Source organism: Zerene cesonia, chromosome 11, assembly GCF_012273895.1.
Source record: "Zerene cesonia ecotype Mississippi chromosome 11, Zerene_cesonia_1.1, whole genome shotgun sequence".
Lineage (NCBI taxonomy): Eukaryota > Metazoa > Arthropoda > Insecta > Lepidoptera > Pieridae > Zerene > Zerene cesonia.
The window spans coordinates 3084493-3105009 of NC_052112.1; the positions used below are offsets into that span (position 1 = coordinate 3084493).

General features: G+C 33.2%; 2 protein-coding genes across 3 annotated transcripts; one reads left to right on the plus strand and one right to left on the minus strand.

The window, feature by feature from the left end:
* Position 1: 1 nt before the first annotated feature.
* LOC119830515 (probable E3 ubiquitin-protein ligase HERC2) lies at positions 2 to 13461 on the minus strand (the record flags this gene model as incomplete). The annotated part of the gene is made up of 30 exons (XM_038353565.1): positions 13039 to 13461; positions 12781 to 12955; positions 12416 to 12560; positions 11178 to 11342; positions 10459 to 10722; positions 10168 to 10323; positions 9825 to 9953; positions 9630 to 9750; positions 9048 to 9216; positions 8630 to 8840; positions 8190 to 8338; positions 7640 to 7799; positions 7113 to 7210; positions 6885 to 7040; positions 6708 to 6813; positions 6529 to 6634; positions 5809 to 6028; positions 5328 to 5472; positions 5085 to 5167; positions 4934 to 5010; positions 4702 to 4844; positions 4137 to 4333; positions 3587 to 3803; positions 2911 to 3148; positions 2362 to 2532; positions 1835 to 2068; positions 1395 to 1557; positions 1131 to 1249; positions 445 to 617; positions 2 to 182 (listed from the first exon to the last, which is right to left on the minus strand). Coding segments are annotated over exons 1-30 (4908 nt in total), but the record flags the coding sequence as incomplete, so codon positions are not given.
* A 314-nt stretch (positions 13462 to 13775) lies between these two features.
* LOC119830305 (cyclic AMP-dependent transcription factor ATF-6 alpha) lies at positions 13776 to 20075 on the plus strand. 2 transcript variants are annotated; one of them, XM_038353266.1, is made up of 13 exons: positions 13776 to 13972; positions 14440 to 14632; positions 14998 to 15119; positions 15204 to 15295; positions 15364 to 15430; positions 15499 to 15734; positions 15949 to 16103; positions 16852 to 17002; positions 17087 to 17184; positions 17265 to 17359; positions 17435 to 17629; positions 18162 to 18560; positions 19152 to 20075. In XM_038353266.1, exons 1-13 carry the CDS (start codon positions 13930 to 13932, stop codon positions 19514 to 19516), a joined length of 2211 nt encoding a protein of 736 aa, XP_038209194.1. In that variant the 5' UTR covers positions 13776 to 13929; the 3' UTR covers positions 19517 to 20075. The 2 variants fall into 2 exon arrangements, with proteins under 2 accessions (XP_038209194.1, XP_038209195.1); XM_038353267.1 differs by having other exon boundaries at positions 15001 to 15119.
* The last annotated feature ends 442 nt before the right edge of the window (positions 20076 to 20517 follow it).

Genomic DNA, 20517 nt, shown 5'->3' on the forward strand with positions numbered 1-20517 from the left:
TATCCCCATCACCTCTCGCCTCATAAACCAAAGGCTGCATTTCATCAATAGTTTTGCTCGACTGACTAGCGATCGTCGATTTGATCAATAAGGCATCCCCTTGCAACAAACTTCCCGTGGCTTTAAGCATACTCTTACTAAGACTGTTTTGTCTGTTTCTTAATTCCTTTGTTGTTTCCATGCTACAATAAAGATTAGAACTGTTAATACCTTTTCCAGACCTTCTTAAGTGAGCAAGTTTCTATGGAATATATGGTTATTATTTGTATTTAAAAGTTATTTACTGATAACGATGCTTGTTAAGCAACTAACGCGACGGTAAGCGATCACCACTCAAGAATAATTTCACGACATATCTCTTCAAAAGTGTTACTCGCCTACCAATAAGAGTTTACTAACAATAATAAAAAATACCTTGAAAAGAAGGAATTTAAAAATACTAACCACTTATTGAAGTTAGGCGACTTGGACAGTTTCATGACTTTTCTGAAAATGAGTTTGGAAGTTGGCGAGCGGCGAGCTGGCGGCCGCGCTTGTAAAGCGGATACCGCTGGGGAAATCGCTGCGCGGACTTCGTGCAGAAGGAAGCGGGCTCTTTCTAGAGGTGCTGCGCATACCTGTATAAGATTTCTCGAAAATTAATATCACTATATTACTATGTAGTAATATTAATTATTATATGTTTTTTTATATATAGTATGTATATATATTATTATATTATATATTATTTAATTTTAATTAGTATGTATTATATTATATATTAGTTTTCCACTCTGTCCGAATTGATGTGATATCTTTATTTCCTATAGGATTCTATAGGCAGTGTTTCAAGATATATATGTATGTAACTGGACTCGTGTGAAGAAGGGGCAGGTTGCTAGTGATATAGCAAGAAGTAGAAATATGATATCTTAATAATCTCAACAATAAAAATGAAAAATATATATATAAATTCATATTTTATATGGAAATATTCAAATAATCTAAATAAAAATTTAATATAGTTTGAACCTTGTTAAGTTTATTTCTGTTTTATATTTTGTAAGTGTGCAATAAAGAATAAATAAATATACAAATAAATGTATTAATTTTTTTAAATTGGTCCTTTAAAATACATCACAACAAGTTACCTCTTTATACCCCCTAGATAATTGCTGTCTTGTCCTCATCAATGTCCATTTACTTTGTTGTACAGCTTTAACTATCTCTGACATTGCTGGTGATAATTTCACTTCTCCCTTTTCCATTTCTGTAATTAAAATTTCAAAGTAATTAATAGATCAAAGCCAGTAAAATATGAAATTATCAAGAAAAATATTGAAGTAAAATAACTGCATCAGTTTACAATGTCAACAGTGAGTGAAAAAAAGGGGAATTTGCGAGAGAAGGAATACCTGCAGTTGCCGTCGCTAATGCATGTTCTTTCAGACCAGCATGATACAAGAGAGCGGCCAACAGTGCACGCCTAAGTTCTTCCAGTGGATGTTCGGGTGGGAAGTGAGGAGCGCAACCTTCGCGCCTTTCACAAGCCCACCAAAGATGAAGGGCAAGGGGGTCCTGGGAATTACATAACATATTAAACATATTTTATGTCAATAACTTATATATGTACCAGTGAATGTCATTGATTTCCCATTATTTCAAGACAAAAAAATTTAATATGTATGACAAAAATGAGCTTAAAAATATTTGTGTATGCAGTTGTCTAGTCTTATTTAAAAAATACGCACTTGGCTTAGGACTAGATAATCTCATTGTGTCCATATAAAATTATCCTAATACTTTACTCCAGTTCTAATCAGAACTTTTGAAAATATATCTAGAAGTAACTTACATGCAATTTTGGTTCAGCAAGCGCATGCAGTAGCGCCTCAGCGCTCGCGGGCGCACTAACATTGGCCTTAGGCACCCTGGCCTTCTGCGACACCAGTGCGGGCGCAATATGCGTGCTCCCGTGCAACACGTTGAAGGACTGCGGCGTTTCATTTGCGGGACTGTTACCGCCCGTGGACGAGCCGCTGCGGGCTTCTGCTTTCTCCTCTTCGAACGGGTTCGCTGGTCGGGACGTCTGTATTGAAATGTATATACATGATTTAGGTCTTTACTTGATTATACGGATGTTTAAATAACAGCGAACTTAAAAACTTGAACAATTAAATACTTTACAATTAATGAACGTTTAGATAAATTACATAATAATTTTCTTTTTTTTTAAAAATATGGTACATAATAATGGTTTCTCTGCTGCATCTTCAGATTCATTAGTTACTCTACAAATGGTTTTATAAAAGCTACAATCATAACAACAAAAAATAAAATTTAAGAAAACAACAAGAATCACACATATGAAAATACAATTACCTGAAGTCCCCCCCTCAAGAACGCAGAGTTGACATACGAGCTAGTGTCCCGCTCTGCCTGTTGCACCGGAAGCGAACGGGCCAGCCGCAAACCGCACTGCGACAGCCCGAGAGTTAGGTGGAACGCGCACGAAGACAGCACGTGGTGCGTGCGCAGAGTCGACTTATTCTCCTGTCAAAACATTTGACTTCTTAGCAGTTTTCTAATCATTCATTAAATTCTGAATAAACACAGTTATAGATTTCGATGATGTGAATTTAAATAGCTGTTTTAAGTCTAGTAATTATGATTAAGTCACTGGAACTTTCATAATAAGAACTGTATGTTTAATTTATTGTTATCATATTTTTATGTACCTTATTTTACCTTATTTAAAATTAAAGAAAATCGATCAGTGAAACAGATGTATATCATCTGCCCCATACCCCAGTAGGGGACACGGGACTTCACTTTTTTATTTTAATAATAATCTATACCACACATAAAAACACGATAAATAACACGTATGGGCACACACTCAAGAAACACTTCTAACAATATTCCACTCACTTGACACTTATGGCTATACACTTGCGTGGTAAACATGCCGACACACTTCTCGGTGACGCGCGACAGAAACGCGGCGTGCGGCTCCTTACTGAACGCGGCGGTTGCGTCACTCCCGCGCATCTGCCGCACCAGTTCCACCGTGCTCGCGTTTTCGCACTCGAAGTTTTCCACGTCGTACACGTAACCGGCTATGACGATCCATGATCCACCGTCTTTTGTGTGGTTGTGCAAGTCACATCTGAAGATAATTTAAACCGAGTTATGTCAGTTCATTACTTTAAATTATCTTTACGTTTTGGGACATGTGACAAAAAATCCTAAACTTATATGACATAATGAATATCAACAAAAAACCAAACCGCTTTCACATTCTCAGAAAACGATCAAATTTAAATACACACACATGGGCCACATGTAAAACAATGAAATGCAGGACAAAAAAAAAACAACCAAATTCTTAATCTCCACCTTTTTTTGAAGTCGGTTGATACTCTTATCAATAATATACATATCTCTATATTATGTATGATATTTTCAAGGCATGAGAATTATTATATACATTTATTGTTTTGGCACTTGAGATGACTTACACCTTACGAGTCATAAATTTAATTACACATTTTGCTATATTAAATGCTCACATGATATATATGAAAAAAAAGTAGATATTACTCACTTTCTTACAACAAAGGTATTCGTTTGATTTCGTTTAGAGATCAACCCAGGCCAGCCCAAAAGATCAGCGTCCAATTTAGCAGCAGAAGGTAATGATTTAGCACCTTCGTCACACGCGCGGATTATTTTTAAAAAGGCTTCTAAACAGTCAGTCAAAGCAATCGCTGAGCGAGCTGCGCATGAACACACCCACACCGCCAATTCACTTACTACTCTTCCTGTGAATTATATAACATAATTATTTCTCTTATTTCTACTATAAGTTGAATCATACAAAAATGTTTTGGCTTTTATTGTATTAATAATATTGACACAATCAACAAAACTGTACGATTTTGTAACGATTCCATGTAGGTATTAATTCATAGCTTGAGAATGTAAACAGAATACATTCTCATTAAATTCATATTAAATTCATAACTAGATCTCGTTTTCTTTAATGTAATTGGACACAAGTTTTATGTAACATTGTTTTTTTTGTTGACAACTTGATATTAACACAATATATTTTCCTTGAAACCAGCATGCATCAGATATATAATCGAACGAACCAACAATATCAGCACTAATGAGATCACAGAGGCTAGTCAGCTGCGTGTTGTCAGCGCTGTGCACGGCGCGTACAAAGCAAGTGAGCGTGGACTGCACGTGCTCGGCGAGTAGCGTCGCGTACTGCGTGAGCAGGTTGCGGACGCCGCCGCGCGTACTTCGCCCGCCGCGGGACCACATCGCTTCGCAGAATAATAACCTTTAAACATTTAAGAAATATATTTTATAACTATATTTATACTAGCTGACCCGGCATACGCTGTTCTGCCTTACTTTTATCATTTAGGGGTATGAAAAATAGGTGTTGGCCTATTTTCAAACCTACCCGATATGCACACAAAATTTCATGAGAATCAGTCTAGCCCTTTCGGAGGAGTATGGTAACAAACCATTTTTAGAATATAATAGTTTTGGTAATTATTGATTTGATAAGTTAACGTTTCAAAAACTTATAGCAGTCAGTATTTTGAAACAATAAAATGTACAAATTATTAATACATAATTACTTTTTTAACGAAGAATAGATAGGTCTCTCTTTGAAAATCTCTAACATATTGAAAAACACACCTTTGAAAACGTATCAACAAATCACAGCTGGGACTAACAGTGTCATGTCCCTTTAGATCATCAGTCTTACTCGTATCACCGTCCATTATCGACTTAATATGCATTTGTGTTTGACAAGTGGTGTTCCTTATTAAATGTTTGACCTGTAACAACAGAGGATTGGTTTTTTCCATAGATCTACAGAACATAAATTGTTTAAAACGACATTGTTTTTGGTATTAGTTCCACATACCAGATGCATCAAAGGTACGGACGCACCATTATCTGCTGATGCCGTATTACTAATTTGGTATTCTTCAACGCATTCCACTGTGAATATTAAATATTATTAGATATATTTACCTGACTATAATTAAATATTTCATTCTTATATTAAAAGTTACCTTGTATCGAATCGGAATCATCTGACATTGTAGTGGAAGGCCTGCTACGCTGTCCCGTTACAATATCGACTTGGTCAAATTCACTAAACAAATAAAAAAAATATATAAAAAAAAACACATTTTTTAAATATATATATTTTTTTTAAATAAAAAATAAAAATAACATACTTTAATTTACAGTACCATTTTAAAAAAGCAATATCAGTTATATTTTGTAAAAATAATGAAATATAATTTACTTACTCATCTAGTTGCAAATGGTTGTATGAGTCGGACGAGTTAACTTGTAGTGCGTTAGACAAAGCATCTTTCAAACCTCCACCTCCAAGCAACGACCAAACTAGCAATTCTGTCATGAATCTTGCGCCCGCGCTGGCAGGTACCGATCCTTCAACAAAAATTTATTTAAACCTAAACATATATGTTTTAATGACAACGTTTTTATTACATTTATCATCTTTGCTTATGAATCTTCTCCATTTACTCATTGGGAGATAGGCGTATTATTATTTCGTTCTATCACATATCATAATAATATTTATTTTCTAAGCTATCAGTGGCCCAAATTTTATTGTATATAAAAAGTTGAATTGATTAATTATCCTATCAAAAAAGACTACAAACTCTACAGCCAGTTGTAGACCTTGTAGGTAGGTAGGTGTTGTTGACCAATATACGAATTAGATACCCTCTGCGCATAGTAATAAAGTCGGTTATCCCATACCTTGCGGCAGCAGCGATATAAGGTGATTCGCGCGCACGTGCGGCGTGGGCAGCAGCACGGGCCAGGCGGCGGCGAGCGCGCGGCGCGCCGCGGCCGCCGCGCCGCCCCCCGCGCGCCCCTCCGCCAGCGCCACGAGCGCGCCGTGCACGCCCGCGCACCACGACCGACTCTCCGCCTCGCCGTCCTCGGCGTCGCCGTGCGCGCATTGGTACGCGTGCACCTGCGTGCATACGTTATCATTGTTAGCCTTAGCGCGGCCTGCTGATAGACACGTACACTCTTGTTTATTAGCTTGATAGTGATAGTGCAACAAATCAGTTACGATATTTTAACAGTTGTTTGTATGGTAAATTGATCTTTTTATACAAATTAAAAATTATATAAATTATGATAATGATATAGCATACTAATTTAGTAAAGATGAGCTTTTTCTGTAATGAAATACGATCGTGTAATGGTCTGACTCAGTATGTGTGTTTGAAATAAATTGGATTAATGAAATAGAATTCATTTTTTTTAACAGGATAACGAATATGTACATCAATATCTCGGCATTATAGTCTCACGAATAAAATATTATATATTGGTCAACATGATTAAATATTTCGTAGAATATAAGGCAGTAAAGTTAATGTACATTCGACTTAATCCTGGAACTAACTACCCTTTAAAATAAGAAAACTATTACTACTAAAACAATGGTTTCTTTTAAATGCTTACTTGTAGTCTTAGCAGATTGAGACAGGAAATGGCGAGACATTCGTTTTCTTTCATATTAGCTGTGCTACTTTGTTCAACAGCTTTCCTCAACAGTCTCTCTAAAAATCTGAAAAATTTATACAACATTAAAATCACAAAATATAATATTCTTTGACCCAAGTTTTGTTTGACAGACTTACTTGAATGTGTTTTCGGATAGATCAATAACAAAAGGCATTGACGATGGCAGGTCCCTTGGATTCTCTTCACTCCAAGCTAAAATTTGATTCGTACCACTTGATAGACCTGAAAAATACAATTAATAAAGATAATGTGTATTTAAACTTCACTTTTGAACTTTTATGTATGTCTATTACCGTTCGGTTTAAAAGATGGGTTGAAAACTTGTATTGGCTGTGGAGTCGGGTTAGAAATCTGAGCGCGTTCGTGCGTACCCCATGCGTACAAAAGTCCATCTGATGATATTGCGATTGCGTGCGATGCACCCAAAGACATATCTATGATCTTCACACCTGTAGCAACGAAAATAGATTTCACGTAACAAAGTTATAACCCTATTTAATTTAACTCATTTTATAACATACCATTTAAGGCCTCCACCAGTTTTGGTATTTTAAATGTCTCAAAATTTCCATGACCCAATCGATATCCATCGCCTTTGCCCCATGTGTATACTTGACCTCTGAAAATTAAAAAATAATATTTATTACTTTGTATGTTATGAATGAAAATTAATAATAATTGAGTTAAATTTTTACGCGATCATTTTGCACTATATGACTGCAACTGAAATCCAAATTGTCGTTCAAGGTTGGTTACACATTGTTAACAAATTGTAATAAGGACAATTGGCAATCCCGTCATGCAACGAGCATTTAACTGTAAGAAAAAAGAGTGGTTGAATGCCAGAAACCATTATTTTTCATATTTTTCATCACTTTCACACTGAATACAAATCTTCCAAAAGCTGTACATAAATTAGTGAAACAGAATTTAACTCGAAAAACTACCGCCCTAGCGCACTTTGGTCAAAATAATTATAACAATATAAAATGCCTGTACACCAAGATACCAAATACAAGTACCCACAATATGTGCATAGGCCACATACCCATCAGTGAGCGCGGCGTGCCAGTTATCGCCCGTGTACACACGCGTCACACGGAACATGGCGAGGGCGGAGAGGGCACGCGGAGTGCCGCCCTCGCTGTCGCCGAACACCTGCACCGCGCCCTCCCACGTGCAACACAGCGTCTGACCCTCCCCCCACGCTGTTTCGTGTGCAATATACTTATAATACTTAACATGTATCATATTATATATATGTATATATAAAGTTTCAGGAATTTTAATATATTTTGATTTTTTATTGAAACAAGTTTTATTTGTTCCTAAATGATAAGGGTTCCATCATTTAATTCAATGTTGTTAAAGAATATCATGATAGTTATTTTTCGATAAAATAACTTATTTGAATGACATTTTAATATAAAAACTAGCAAAACAAATCGGCACATGGAAGCCATTCTCAAAAATTTGATTGTAATTTTTATATTAATGGTTTTAATGTCGAGAATACAATGTATCTGGTGAATTGAAATTTATTTATTTAGAATACAATATAACATACAAATATCTGTATAGAGTATAAGAGAACAAACCTAGAGCGACATCAATGATTCTTTCGATATTGTGAGCGTTGAAAGCAACTGGTTGTGGTGTGAGACAGTTTTCAATAGTGCCATGTCCCAAGCGGCCCTGGGCGCTCCGCCCCCAAGTGTACAGAGCACCGCGTGAAGTTATCACCGCGCTGTGTCAAAACATTATTTGTGAATGAAAATTGTTTATAAAACTATAATATTTTGGTTTTGTAAATAACGTAATGAAAGTATAGTATAGTATAGTTCAGTATACTAAAATTTGTATTTTTTTAGAAACCCCTTCAAGTTTCATAATTCTTCTTCATGAAAATGATCACCTAACGATTTACCCAACACTACCCAAGATTAATATGTCCCAATGTCCCAATGCCCCGAAAAAGTATCCGCCACCTCCACACGCCGCAACCCCAAACATTATACAAATTTATCACAATACCAACCTGCAAGCCGGTCCTGCAGTAATCCGTACCACCTCATGATGGGCCAAATGGTGCACAGTTTGTGGGGCATCTCTATTGGCCGTGTCCCCATGCCCCAAACGGCCATCTTCCCCCGAACCCCACGTCCACACGCCGCCACACGTGGAGCGACATAGGAAGTGTCGACCCGTGGGGTGGCACGCCACTTGTGCTATGGTGTAACCTTCGAGACCTGACGTAAATTTTAAGTCATTTTGAGAAAAATTATTAGTAGAACTACAAATTTATACTACTAAACATATAATCTGACTAAGAGTAAGATTGATTCAGTACCATTATAAACTGACTAACAATATAGGATAAGCAATAACGTCTGCATTTAAATAAGATGTTAAGATACATTCCTCTTTCTAGAAAAATAGAGCTATTTTTTTTTTACCTGGGACTAAATGAGGTGTTAATGTGTCATAGGGGAGAGTGTATATAACGCCATCTTGAGTAAGGAGTAAAGCCAATTTCTCAGCACACGCGATCTGTTGTACTCGTAAACTTCCAAGCTGAATAGGACCAACACCTACTGAGACTACTTCTTGAGCTGACTCTGTACACTGCAAATACGTTATAAATAGTCAGATTTAATTTTTAAGACTGTTATTTAGTTATCATATATACCATTAGATCAATAAATAAAATTATTGATTTATTTCTAAGTATGTGTGGATATTTTTGTATGTCTGTATGCTTGTTACGGCTGTATATTGTAACGATTTAAAACGTGCTTCCACTGGCAGGTTAGCTGGTGTAATGAGAAAAAACTCAGATTACTTTCATTCCAACATGCCCGCGATAACGTTGGGATTGAAAGGAATAACATATGTACGCGGATGAAACCATAAGACGCAGCTAGTACAAAATAATGAAGTATTATCTATTGATAACTTCTCATATTTTAATTCATGAGGGGATTGACAGAAGAATTGCTTCGTCAAATAATATTATGCATATATATCTATTGACTCACTGTAACAAATCCTTTTAAAGGTGGTAACAATGGAGCACCAAGTCTATCCAAATGGCATAACAAAGCAATGCCCGCCTTTTTCACACTCATGAGACCATCGCCACTTGGTATTTCTAGTTCCCTGAAAATTGGACAATAACACTAAATAGAATGATTGTTTTTTTACGCATTTACTTGTCAGTTTAAATAGCTTACTTAAGAAATGTTGCTGTCATGTTATCTTCAGGCATAGGTTCAGAATTGACAATGGGATTTGGGGGCGACACTTTCGCCATTCTTTTTAGAAATGGTCCTAATGGCGCTGTGCATTCCTCCAATACTATCCTGGAAAGAAAAGAGTGTGAAGAAAAAAGTACAATTCATTTATTGAATCAAGGTTTTGGATACATAATACACATACATTTATATATTATAAAATGATGATTATAAAAAGAAATAAAATCTTGCAAGTCCTTTATACTATAACTGTTAGATTTGAGGATTACGAAATCCGTTATTTGGGGGAAATAATTTATTATTATATACATAATTCTATTACCTGTTATCAGACTGTCGTTTTTGTTTAGGAGGTAATGTTACCAAGACATCAGCTGCTTTCAGCAAGGCAGGCAGTTCTGCTCTTCTCGCACACAGTTCAACCCACACACATAGCGAAGTACGCCAATCCCCTTGTGGTACATTACAACCAACTTCCCTAGAAAAAATATCAATAACTTGTATTATTAGGAATATAAGACAGATATTTGTTAGTAGTATAGGAATATAACCAACATTGTATTTCAAATTGTTAATTTTAGTTTATATTAAATATTGAAAAAATAAATTATACCCTGCAACAACTTGGTGCAAGAATTTCGCAGCACTATCAACGACTTCCGCCCATATTTTCTGCGAGCGCGGAGTTTGTTGGGACGTAATACTTGTTTGTCCATTTCCAGCATACAAAGCAGCATCGGGTAACGCTCTAACGGCTTCCAATGCGTCGCGTAATAGCAAGGAACATACATCCGAATCTTCACCACAACGCCACGCTCGCCTTACCAGTGATAGAGCAAGTCGCAAAGCAGCTCTGGCTCCTACACGAGCAAGTGCACTGCAAAAGTTGTTATAATAAGTACAATAGAATAAGTATTGTTTCTGACATATGACATATGAGAATCATATTTATATGATTAAGACATTTGAGAGGATCAGATGTCCTGATAGTTGAATAATTTTTTATTTATTCCAACTACATTAAGCCCAGGAGCTTCAGTGTCATACTCAATCAGCAAGAGATAACATCATAATTAGTTCTTAACTAACCCATAAAATCCTGAACTAAGGATATAAGGAATTATATCAATTACAATTATTACAATTGTTAAAGTTAATAATAATTTTTTACAAATACTGTACATTCTGTGCATTGAACAAAACTTTTTGCTATTATCATACCTGAATTCTTTCTCAGGTTGATGTATAAGAGAGATAATGACATTGTTGTTGTTTTCATTTGTAAACAAAGCAAAGTTATAGGTACCAGTTATTATTTCAATATTAACATACCTTTCTGAATCATCAATTTGTTCCTCACTATCTTCTTGTGTCTCTGAGCAAATTTCAACAGGTTTCTTCAAAGTAGTCACAACATTGCTCAGAGTTCTGTTGCTCACAGCATGAGGAGCTTTATCTAATTTGACCTTCTTTGGTTCTTTATGAGGATTTTGCTCCCTGAGAATATATTTAAGTGAATTATTAAGATTAACAAGAGTTAGAATGACGCTTGCAAACATTTATACAATCAACATGACTGTTGTGAATCAACACTGTCGGTCCATATTGTTGGTACATAGGACATATAGAAATGAGAATACATATTCTAAATTCTATTGATTGTATATAAAAAAAGGAAATCAATCAAGCTCACAAATTAACATGGTTTTTAGTCTTTAAATGAAATGTTTCAAGGGAATCTCTTCAATTTTCTTCCATTGTATCAAAAATTTTGCCATTTTCTTACAACACACTACAGAAGAATATCTATATATTGAAGTATATATTTTTTTTTACTATTTACTATTTAATTATATAGTTTAGGGTATAATAAAACTTGCTTTTAGCTCATGTCACCTTACTATGAAACACATGTGAGTTTTTATTTCAACTGTGCGTAATTTAGGTATAGTCCGGCTTTCGAAGGGTACAACATGCACAGATACAGAGCGTATTTTAAAAATGAATGACCCATTTTGATCTTTTGTTTATTGAAATAAAAAGATCTTATAACCCTTCTTATCTAAAATGCCAAAACAAATGAAATATACCAAAATTTCTTCATTAATTAACTTGAGTAAGAGAATAAGGATATATTTTGGGAACCAATATTGATTTTTACTCAATGCATTTTTTCTATATGTTTTATTAAATTTTGACATTAATATATGTTTCTATTAGGTCTCCAATGTAATCATTATAAACTTTACTTTTTGATCCATCACATTTTAAATAAAATTATATTAGATTGTTAATAACTCCAATGTACCAAACCAAACAAATCTAATTTTGCAATAAAAAATTATTTTGCAATTTTAGATTTGTTTATATGATATTATAGATGTGTAATATAGATGTGTTTAGATAAAACAATATAGTCATTTACTTATAATAATGATTATAACCAGTTATAAATCAACACATATGTGAACCAGGTATAACTTCTTAAAATCTTATTAGTAGATTTATTGAATATTGAAGAATGAGTATTTCGCAAATAAACATATCTCTTATATTAGTACTATCTTCACCTTATAACAGCAACAAGATGTCTATGACAGATGACAATTAGGCGCCTTATTTGTGAGATATATGGGCAGGTCACAGCTGTTTGTATGGCTCTCACATGCTGCTCCCAAATTAATGAATCCATCACACTTTGAAGACATTCTGGGCCTATTTGAAAAACAGGATACATCTGTTGTATATATTTTGTATAGTCAAAATATTGGAAACATTACTTCTATCATATAATATTATAACTATCATAGAGTATAAACATGTTATGAATACAAGAGTAGGTAAAGAGTTTCTTAGAACAAAAAAATTATTAAACAATAAATATGCACAGTAATAAGTATGAATACAGAAAGCTTCTAAAAGTAAGACCATTCACCTGGATCTATTTTCCACTTAATCTCATCTATAACCTGAGTAGAATGGGGTGGTGCAACAAGTTTAGATTGAATTGAAGCACGAAGTTCTTCCTCAGCTGATAAAGCAGTGCAAGGAGGGCATGCACATCCTGAATGAGGACCACACAGTCCATCACAACATGTGCACGAAAGAATCTACAAAGTATTTACAATTAGAACTTACCAATGAAAAACGAACATAAGAAAAATAAGATAAAGAAATGTTCTTATAAACTTACCCTGAGACCACAATAATACTTCCCACTATCACCAAGCTTAGCAGTAATACCAGCACCATTAACTAGACCATTTCCGGCGTCGAAATAGATCTCCCTGTCCTGAATTAAACTATTAAATAATACGCAGAGAGCGTCCGGAGAATGAAGAGCTTCTTGTAAGTCAGGATTCAACCATTTAGGGTCTAAATGTTGTTGTGGCCGAAAAATAAAATCATCTTGCTCCTCTGATATAGACATTTTTTCGCAAAAAAATGAATTTCTATATGCTTGAGCAAGATTACACTAATAAACCACCTTAAACAGATGTTTACTAAAGTAAATTCGCTTTAGAATGTCTAAGTATTTCATTGTGAAACATAAAATCTGAATTATAAATTGCAAAATAGTAGTAGGTATTTCCAATCAATCGAATTCGAATATGGCCAACATAAGAAAAAAGTGCTGTCAAAATATGTCAATGTGATTTTTTTATAAAAACATATGCCAAGGCTCTGCTCGACAAGTGTCCGTTTCGAATGTATCCTGTCTATTAACGTTGATTATTTGAATAGTAGAGGACAGAGAGTTAAACTGAAAGATTCACAAAATCTTCAGAATAATCTTAATTGTTTTAACTATAAACATTCATAATTATTTATATCAAGAATTTTAAACCTTACATATTGTGCCTTTATCATAATATGCCAAAATCTAACATTGACAATTTTGTCATTTGTAAATTCTGTCATCATATGTCACTCCGAAATTTGTATTGTTAATTTGTCATGCCAGTGATCAAAAGTAAATAAGTAACGCATGTGGTTTATTATAATGTTTAAAACTGCGTATTGCAATTAATAAATTAACGCAGATAAAAGGCATTACTTTTTCTGAAAGTTTTAATCTTTCCTAATGGATACAGACATCCTCGCTAACGACAAAGACAACCTATACGGTTAGTAATGCATTAAATTTTCGTAAACAATGTCCGGCTGATTATGAAAAGCGGTGCAATAACGTGAAGGCTAATAATTCTTATAGCAAAAACTGGTGGTGCAAATATTTAAATACAAGCAATACCAGTACTGCATTATACCGCTTTGTTAATTAGAAAGGATGTATGTTTCACTAAGCAATTCCATTATTTCATTTTACGATAAAGATCTTTGTCATTGAAATCTAAAATTAAATTATGATGTTTTTAAGAGACGTAATTAATTACGTGGCAATTATTTTAAATTTATATAATTAATTTAACATTTTATGTACATAAATTTTGTTTTTATTTATACAATGAGAATACCTCGTAGAAAGTTTATTAGGTATAATGATAACTTCAAAGAAATATAACTTAATATGTTTATCAATAATAATATAGTTTAATTATGAATATTTAAATGAAATAAATAAATATACTTTTAGATGATTTTTACCTAGAAGAATTTACTGAGTTTCAATGGTCATCACTCTTGAATTCTGCGGATGCATCTCCAAGTGAAATTTTAGCTGATGCAGCTCCCAGTCTTATACCTTCAGTATCACCAGTTTTGAGTATAAAATCATCACCAGCTGAAAGCAGCAACTCTGACTCCAGTAGTGAAGATGATACCAAAAAGTAAGTGTTTATTTTTTAAGTAGGCATAGTTTAGGGTGAATCGGGGTAATTTCCTAATTTTTCTTTCTGTATATGCAAAATGTTTAAAAATCTACTGTAAATAATTTTCATAGATATTTTATAAAAGAAAATATTGTCATTGAAAAAAGTTTGTTGTACATAGATAAAAGTTTATTGAGAATTGTTACTAATTACCACCCTTTACAATTACCCTGATTGATTATATTTCTTGTGTATAAACAAACAATACATATTATATATTTTTTATATAATAAATTAAGTGAGAATCAACTGTTTTTGTAACAATTTCAAATTTGAATCCAATCAGACTTTTTATTGAGTCTCAAGTAGCACTGGTGTTACAGTAGCTCCAGTACCTCAGCAAGACAGTCCTCACAATCTCCATGTGACTGGTTATCTGGCAATGATAATGAAGCAATTTATCAGTTGAAACCGGAAGAAGTGGATCAGTTTTTACAAAAAACAGGTATAATTGAAACTCAATTCACTTTATTGACAAAAAGATACCATAAAATTGATTGAAACAACTGTAAGTCATTTTTTGTTTCAGACAGTATTAAATATGAACCTAACATAATTCCATCAAACCATGAAGTGGAGAGAAAAGGACCTGTTATGGCTATTGAAAATGGTGTTATAAAGGTAAATTTTTACTTCCAATGTATGAAATTTTAATGTAAGTTTCTAATACCAAATATACCATATTACAGGTTGTTAAGACGGAAAATGACTTTGAACCAAGCAGAATAATATCTTCATTATCACCAAGGATTGAAGGTAGATATAATTTATATAATTTCTTAATAATTTTGTATACATCCATACTTAATAGCTTCTCTTTTTAGCACACAACCTCCATGACTCTTACTTTAGAGTTGTCAATGAGAATTTCATTAATATAACACAGAAGGAAGACACGGATCAATTGTTTTTGAATAAAAATAAAGTACAAAACATATTAAATAGTGTTACAAAGCCAATTGTTATAATACCACAAAATTTAAATAAGAATAAGATTACATATTCGCCTCCACCACAAAATTTGCAAAAAACCCAGTGCTCAAATGGTTATCAAATTAAGGTAAGGAAATCTTCCTTTTATTTTTAAAGTGTGTGTGTCTGTAATGTAATAGTACAATAAATTTGCCATATTTTTTATTTAAGTTGGACATGTGTCTAGAACCTTGGAATTGCTAATCGAGTGAAGATATGAAATAAGCAAATAAAATGGAAACCAAATTTACTAGTTACATTTAAATGAAATGGATGTATAACTTAAAAACGATTTTTTTCAGTCTTCACTACAAAGTAATATTGTGCTAAATCCTAAACTCTCTCATGGAGAAACGGTTATTGATAAAACTTCTGTTAATTCTTTGTTGGACATGCCACAGTTGAGTGAGGCTGAAGTGAAAGCAATAAAAAAGCAACAAAGAATGATTAAAAATAGGTAAGTCCTACAAGGTAAAATCAGTATTAAATATACTCTACATAACTCAAGAAGATTTCTTTTGTATGTTGATCTGGAGATTTTTTTTTATGCAGCTCCATAGCAACAGTAAAATTAAAATATGCTGAAAAGTTGTCAAAATGAATATTTTTTATATTTAAAACAATTATTTGAATACTTTTATGATAACCACACTTTTAAATATGTATTAATGTATTATACAAATATAAACTCTGCAAATGTAAAATTTTAAGGAAAGGTTTAACAACAGGAATATAATAGAATGGGAAGGGTGGGGGAAAAATACCCATGATACACATTAGCATTGTATATAATAATTATTTTTTTTGCAACAGTTACAATTTATAGTTATGTCAAAATATAAAAAAGGCTATTAAAACAATCCATTCAAGCCAATGTTTGTCTAACAATGTTCCTGGGTACCTGTATTTCCTTAAATACAGGTTACCCAGAAAGACCTTGGCTCTAAGCTAATTTCACAGCATAAAAGCCATTTGGTAAGCATAAAGGCATAAATTAAACTTGGATATAATACAGAAGAAAATGAAATAAACTAAACAAATAATGAAATAAACTGTTTGAGGTGTGTGTAAGTGTACGTATATGTGTGTGTGCAAGTGTATGTATGTATGTGTGTGTGTGTGTATATATATATTTTCGTGCCGTTATTTCACGCGGATCCTTTGTTGACATGCGGAACTTACTACGGTTTATATTATTATTTCAGAGAATCCGCTTGTCAGTCACGACAAAAAAAGAAAGAGTATGTTACTGCATTAGAACAGCAATTATTAGAGGCGCATCAAGAAATTGCAAGATTGCGATTAGAAAATAAAATACTTAAAAATCAATTGGAATCTAATGGCAAAAGTCGAAAGGTAAGATATTTATCATTACTTTTTATTTTAATTTATTCAATAATATCCATTAAAAAATTTAAATTGTTTCTTCTTTCTTTCCAGATACCCAAGCTTGATACATCGCTTTTGATACCTAAAAAGAACATAGCAGTTATTTTTGCAATGGTTTTTATGGTATCATTGAATTGGAATATATTGGGGTTGGTTAAAGAATATGATGATTAGTTTTGTTTTAATAAAATGATTGAAGTGTTATAACTATTTTTTGTTTATGTTGCAGTTGGAATTCTAAGCCGTTTATTGAGCCAACATCGCCGCATGTCAGCGCGAGACATTTACTATGGGCCGAAGAAAATAAAAATGATGTTTCCATAGGTCCGTTAATTAATAACAAAGTCGATTCACACTTGTGGTTTTCAAATATTTTACGGTTCTGTTTTCTTTTCGTAGATTACGACCAATTAAATAGAAGTTCAGAGGGCATTGAGTGTCAAAACAGTACAGTAAATGACTTTATTAATCAAACAGAAAGTATAAGAATAGCTGGGGAATTGAAGCGTTGGATTGGCGGTGGGAAAACCTTAAACTGGACCAACACGCGGAGTAAAAGGAAAAGCAGTTACATTAATGAAGAACATATTAATGGTCAGTGGACTTTTGAACTTCAAAGAATGATTTAAGTTATAAATTCGTTTGTGACAATATTTTTCTTTTTTTACCTATGTTACCTCAGATCTTTTGGCTGGGTGAACCGATTTCGATGATATTTTTCATTCGTAAGGTGATAGAACTAGATCAAATTTTAATTTTTAGTTTTATAGCATTGAAATGCTTTATAAATTAGAAATTTTGAAAGAATAGAAAAAAAATTTTCATCCTGCCTCGTGATCAAATTTTTTCTATTCTTTCAAAATTTCTAGATCAAATTTAATGGTACCACATACCTACCAATACACGGGCGGTATGTAGTACCATTAAATTTGATCTAATTCTCACGGTTTGAACTAGGTTGGTTTCTTGTTAATAACAGTTATTTTTTTATGTATTGTAAAACTCGTAACATATATATCATAAAATTTTAATAATTTCGTTTAAGTATGAACTAATATTTTCCAAGTCCAAACAAAATTTCAAATGTCAGTAGTAGTATAAGTACTTATATTGAATATTTTTTTAGGTGGATTACTGGAAGCATATAAACTATTCGATAAATTGAACCTTGATAACAATCTGGTTGATTTTCCGAGTGCAAGTAAAAATGGTAAAAATATACGAGATAAGGCGCGTTTGCGAAGATTACGCAGATCTCTCACAACGGATAAAGATATCGAATTTGCCGATACGGGAATATATTATGAGAAACTTTATAATAAGCACATTAGGAAAGCTAGGAATGATTATGACGTCAATGATTTTGGTGAATGGAATGATTTGCTTCAAGCATTGCATAGGCGAGATGATACGTTTTACGTAGTCGGCGTTGGTAAAGGAGAACATTTGCTTCTCCCAGCTGTTTCACACAATGTTACTAGGCCACCAAAAATGGCGCTCATATTACCAGCGCGGTCTGGGAATGGTAAATATATATGGAATTTTGTCATCATCAGCTTATAATATAATTATAATGTCACAAGGGACATGGGCCTCCTGTAATGGTTCCAGCCATAGTCCACCACACTGGCCAAATGCAGGTTGGATGACATCACGTCATGTCGTCGAGCTTTTGATTCTTGGACATTCTGGTTTCGTGAAAATGTATTCTTTCACCCTTTTGAGCAGTGATGATGTGGATAATGTGCAGATAAATTGAAAAATCAATTTATTTCTGGCACGCTTGTCCGGTATTGGACTGTATTCTATTCGTCCTAACCACTGAACCACCACTGTTATTGTCTATAACTTTTGACAATATTGTGTTACAACACGATATACCTAAACAAACTTTATAAATTTTTTAAGGATACTAAGGATGTGAAAAAGAAATAATTTTTTATTACTCCCTTGCTAGTTGCTAACAAGTAAAAGGCTAAAATGGCTCATACAATTTCATGCAGTTTTCAGTGTTGAATTCAATTTATCCCTTTATGCTATTTATTAAATTATAACATGTTTCATGTTATATTGGACCTTCTTTGCTTTTGTATTATATTCAATATATCTTTTTCAGATTCTATATTAAGTGATCATGTAACACTCATGCAAATTGATTGTTCGGTTGTAAATACGACGCTGGTGAAACTAAAATCGAATGCAATACCGAAGAGTCTTAGAAAAAACAGATTAAATTCAACGAATACATTTTATGATAATCCTAAACCAAAAAAAGTGAAAGTGGACAAGAAGCCAATAAACATAGTACAAAAATCTATTAACAGTACTAGTCGTGCATCAAAACATGATATGAAGAGAGACTTATTTGCTCAATACTTATTATCAAAGCCTATAGAACGCAAAAACGATTCCAATAATAAAACAGTTAGTGCAACTCCTGTATTAAAAAATATATCAGGCTCTGTAAATGGAACAGAATGAAATATGTATATATTTTTATTTTATGAGATATTTATATGTTTATGTGTAATATTTAAACATGTCACAAGCAATATAAAGTTTCAAAATCAGTTCATATGTATTTGTTTATGTATATTAAGTAACAGACTATAGTATAAGAAGCATGCTGTGATTTTTGATCATGTTTAATGTAATTGTTGACATCACAAGTGTGCAAATTACTATGTATAAAAGTAATCAATTGAGCAAGTTTTTATTATTTATTTAAGCGTGCATTGTGTATAGGCACTTCATCTATATTTATTAAAGTGAATCGCCAAATGTGGTGCCAAGCGAAGCTCGAGAACGGCTCGACCAGTTCGGCAATTTTTATGAACATTTTTGTTAAGGCACAAGGAAGGTTCTTATGGAGAGAAAAAGGTACAATGGCTGAAGCCGGGGCCGATCGCTAGTATATATAAAATGAAGTGAAATGGAACAAAAAATTAAAAACGTCAATATCATTCTATTAGCTTAGAAAAAAAATACATATTATTAGCTACAGAACTGGACAAGTGACATATTTCGCAATTCAGTTCTAGTATAAATATAAAATGAAGTGAAATGGAACAAAAAATTAAAAACATCAATATCATTCTATTAGCTTAGAAAAAAATATATATTATTACCTACAGAACTGGACAAGTGACATATTTCGCAATTCAGCTATCTCGAAATGTGCAGCGACAATCTCTAAATAAAAAACAAGCTTAGTGTACCACCTGATCATCCATGCACTTGGTAATTTTATTAAACGCTTCCATGTTTAATATTATTATTATTATTAATATATATTTGCAAACAAGTTCTATCAAAATGTAAAAATCAGATCAGAAAGTTTTAACATTTAGTCTATACTAGTGTTAGAAAATATATTTATATATAGCTTAATGAGATCTCAACAAATCATTCACAGTTTTATACTTTTATAAAGCGCATTACTAGTGGTATTGGATGTATGTTATATCTATAATTTTTTATTT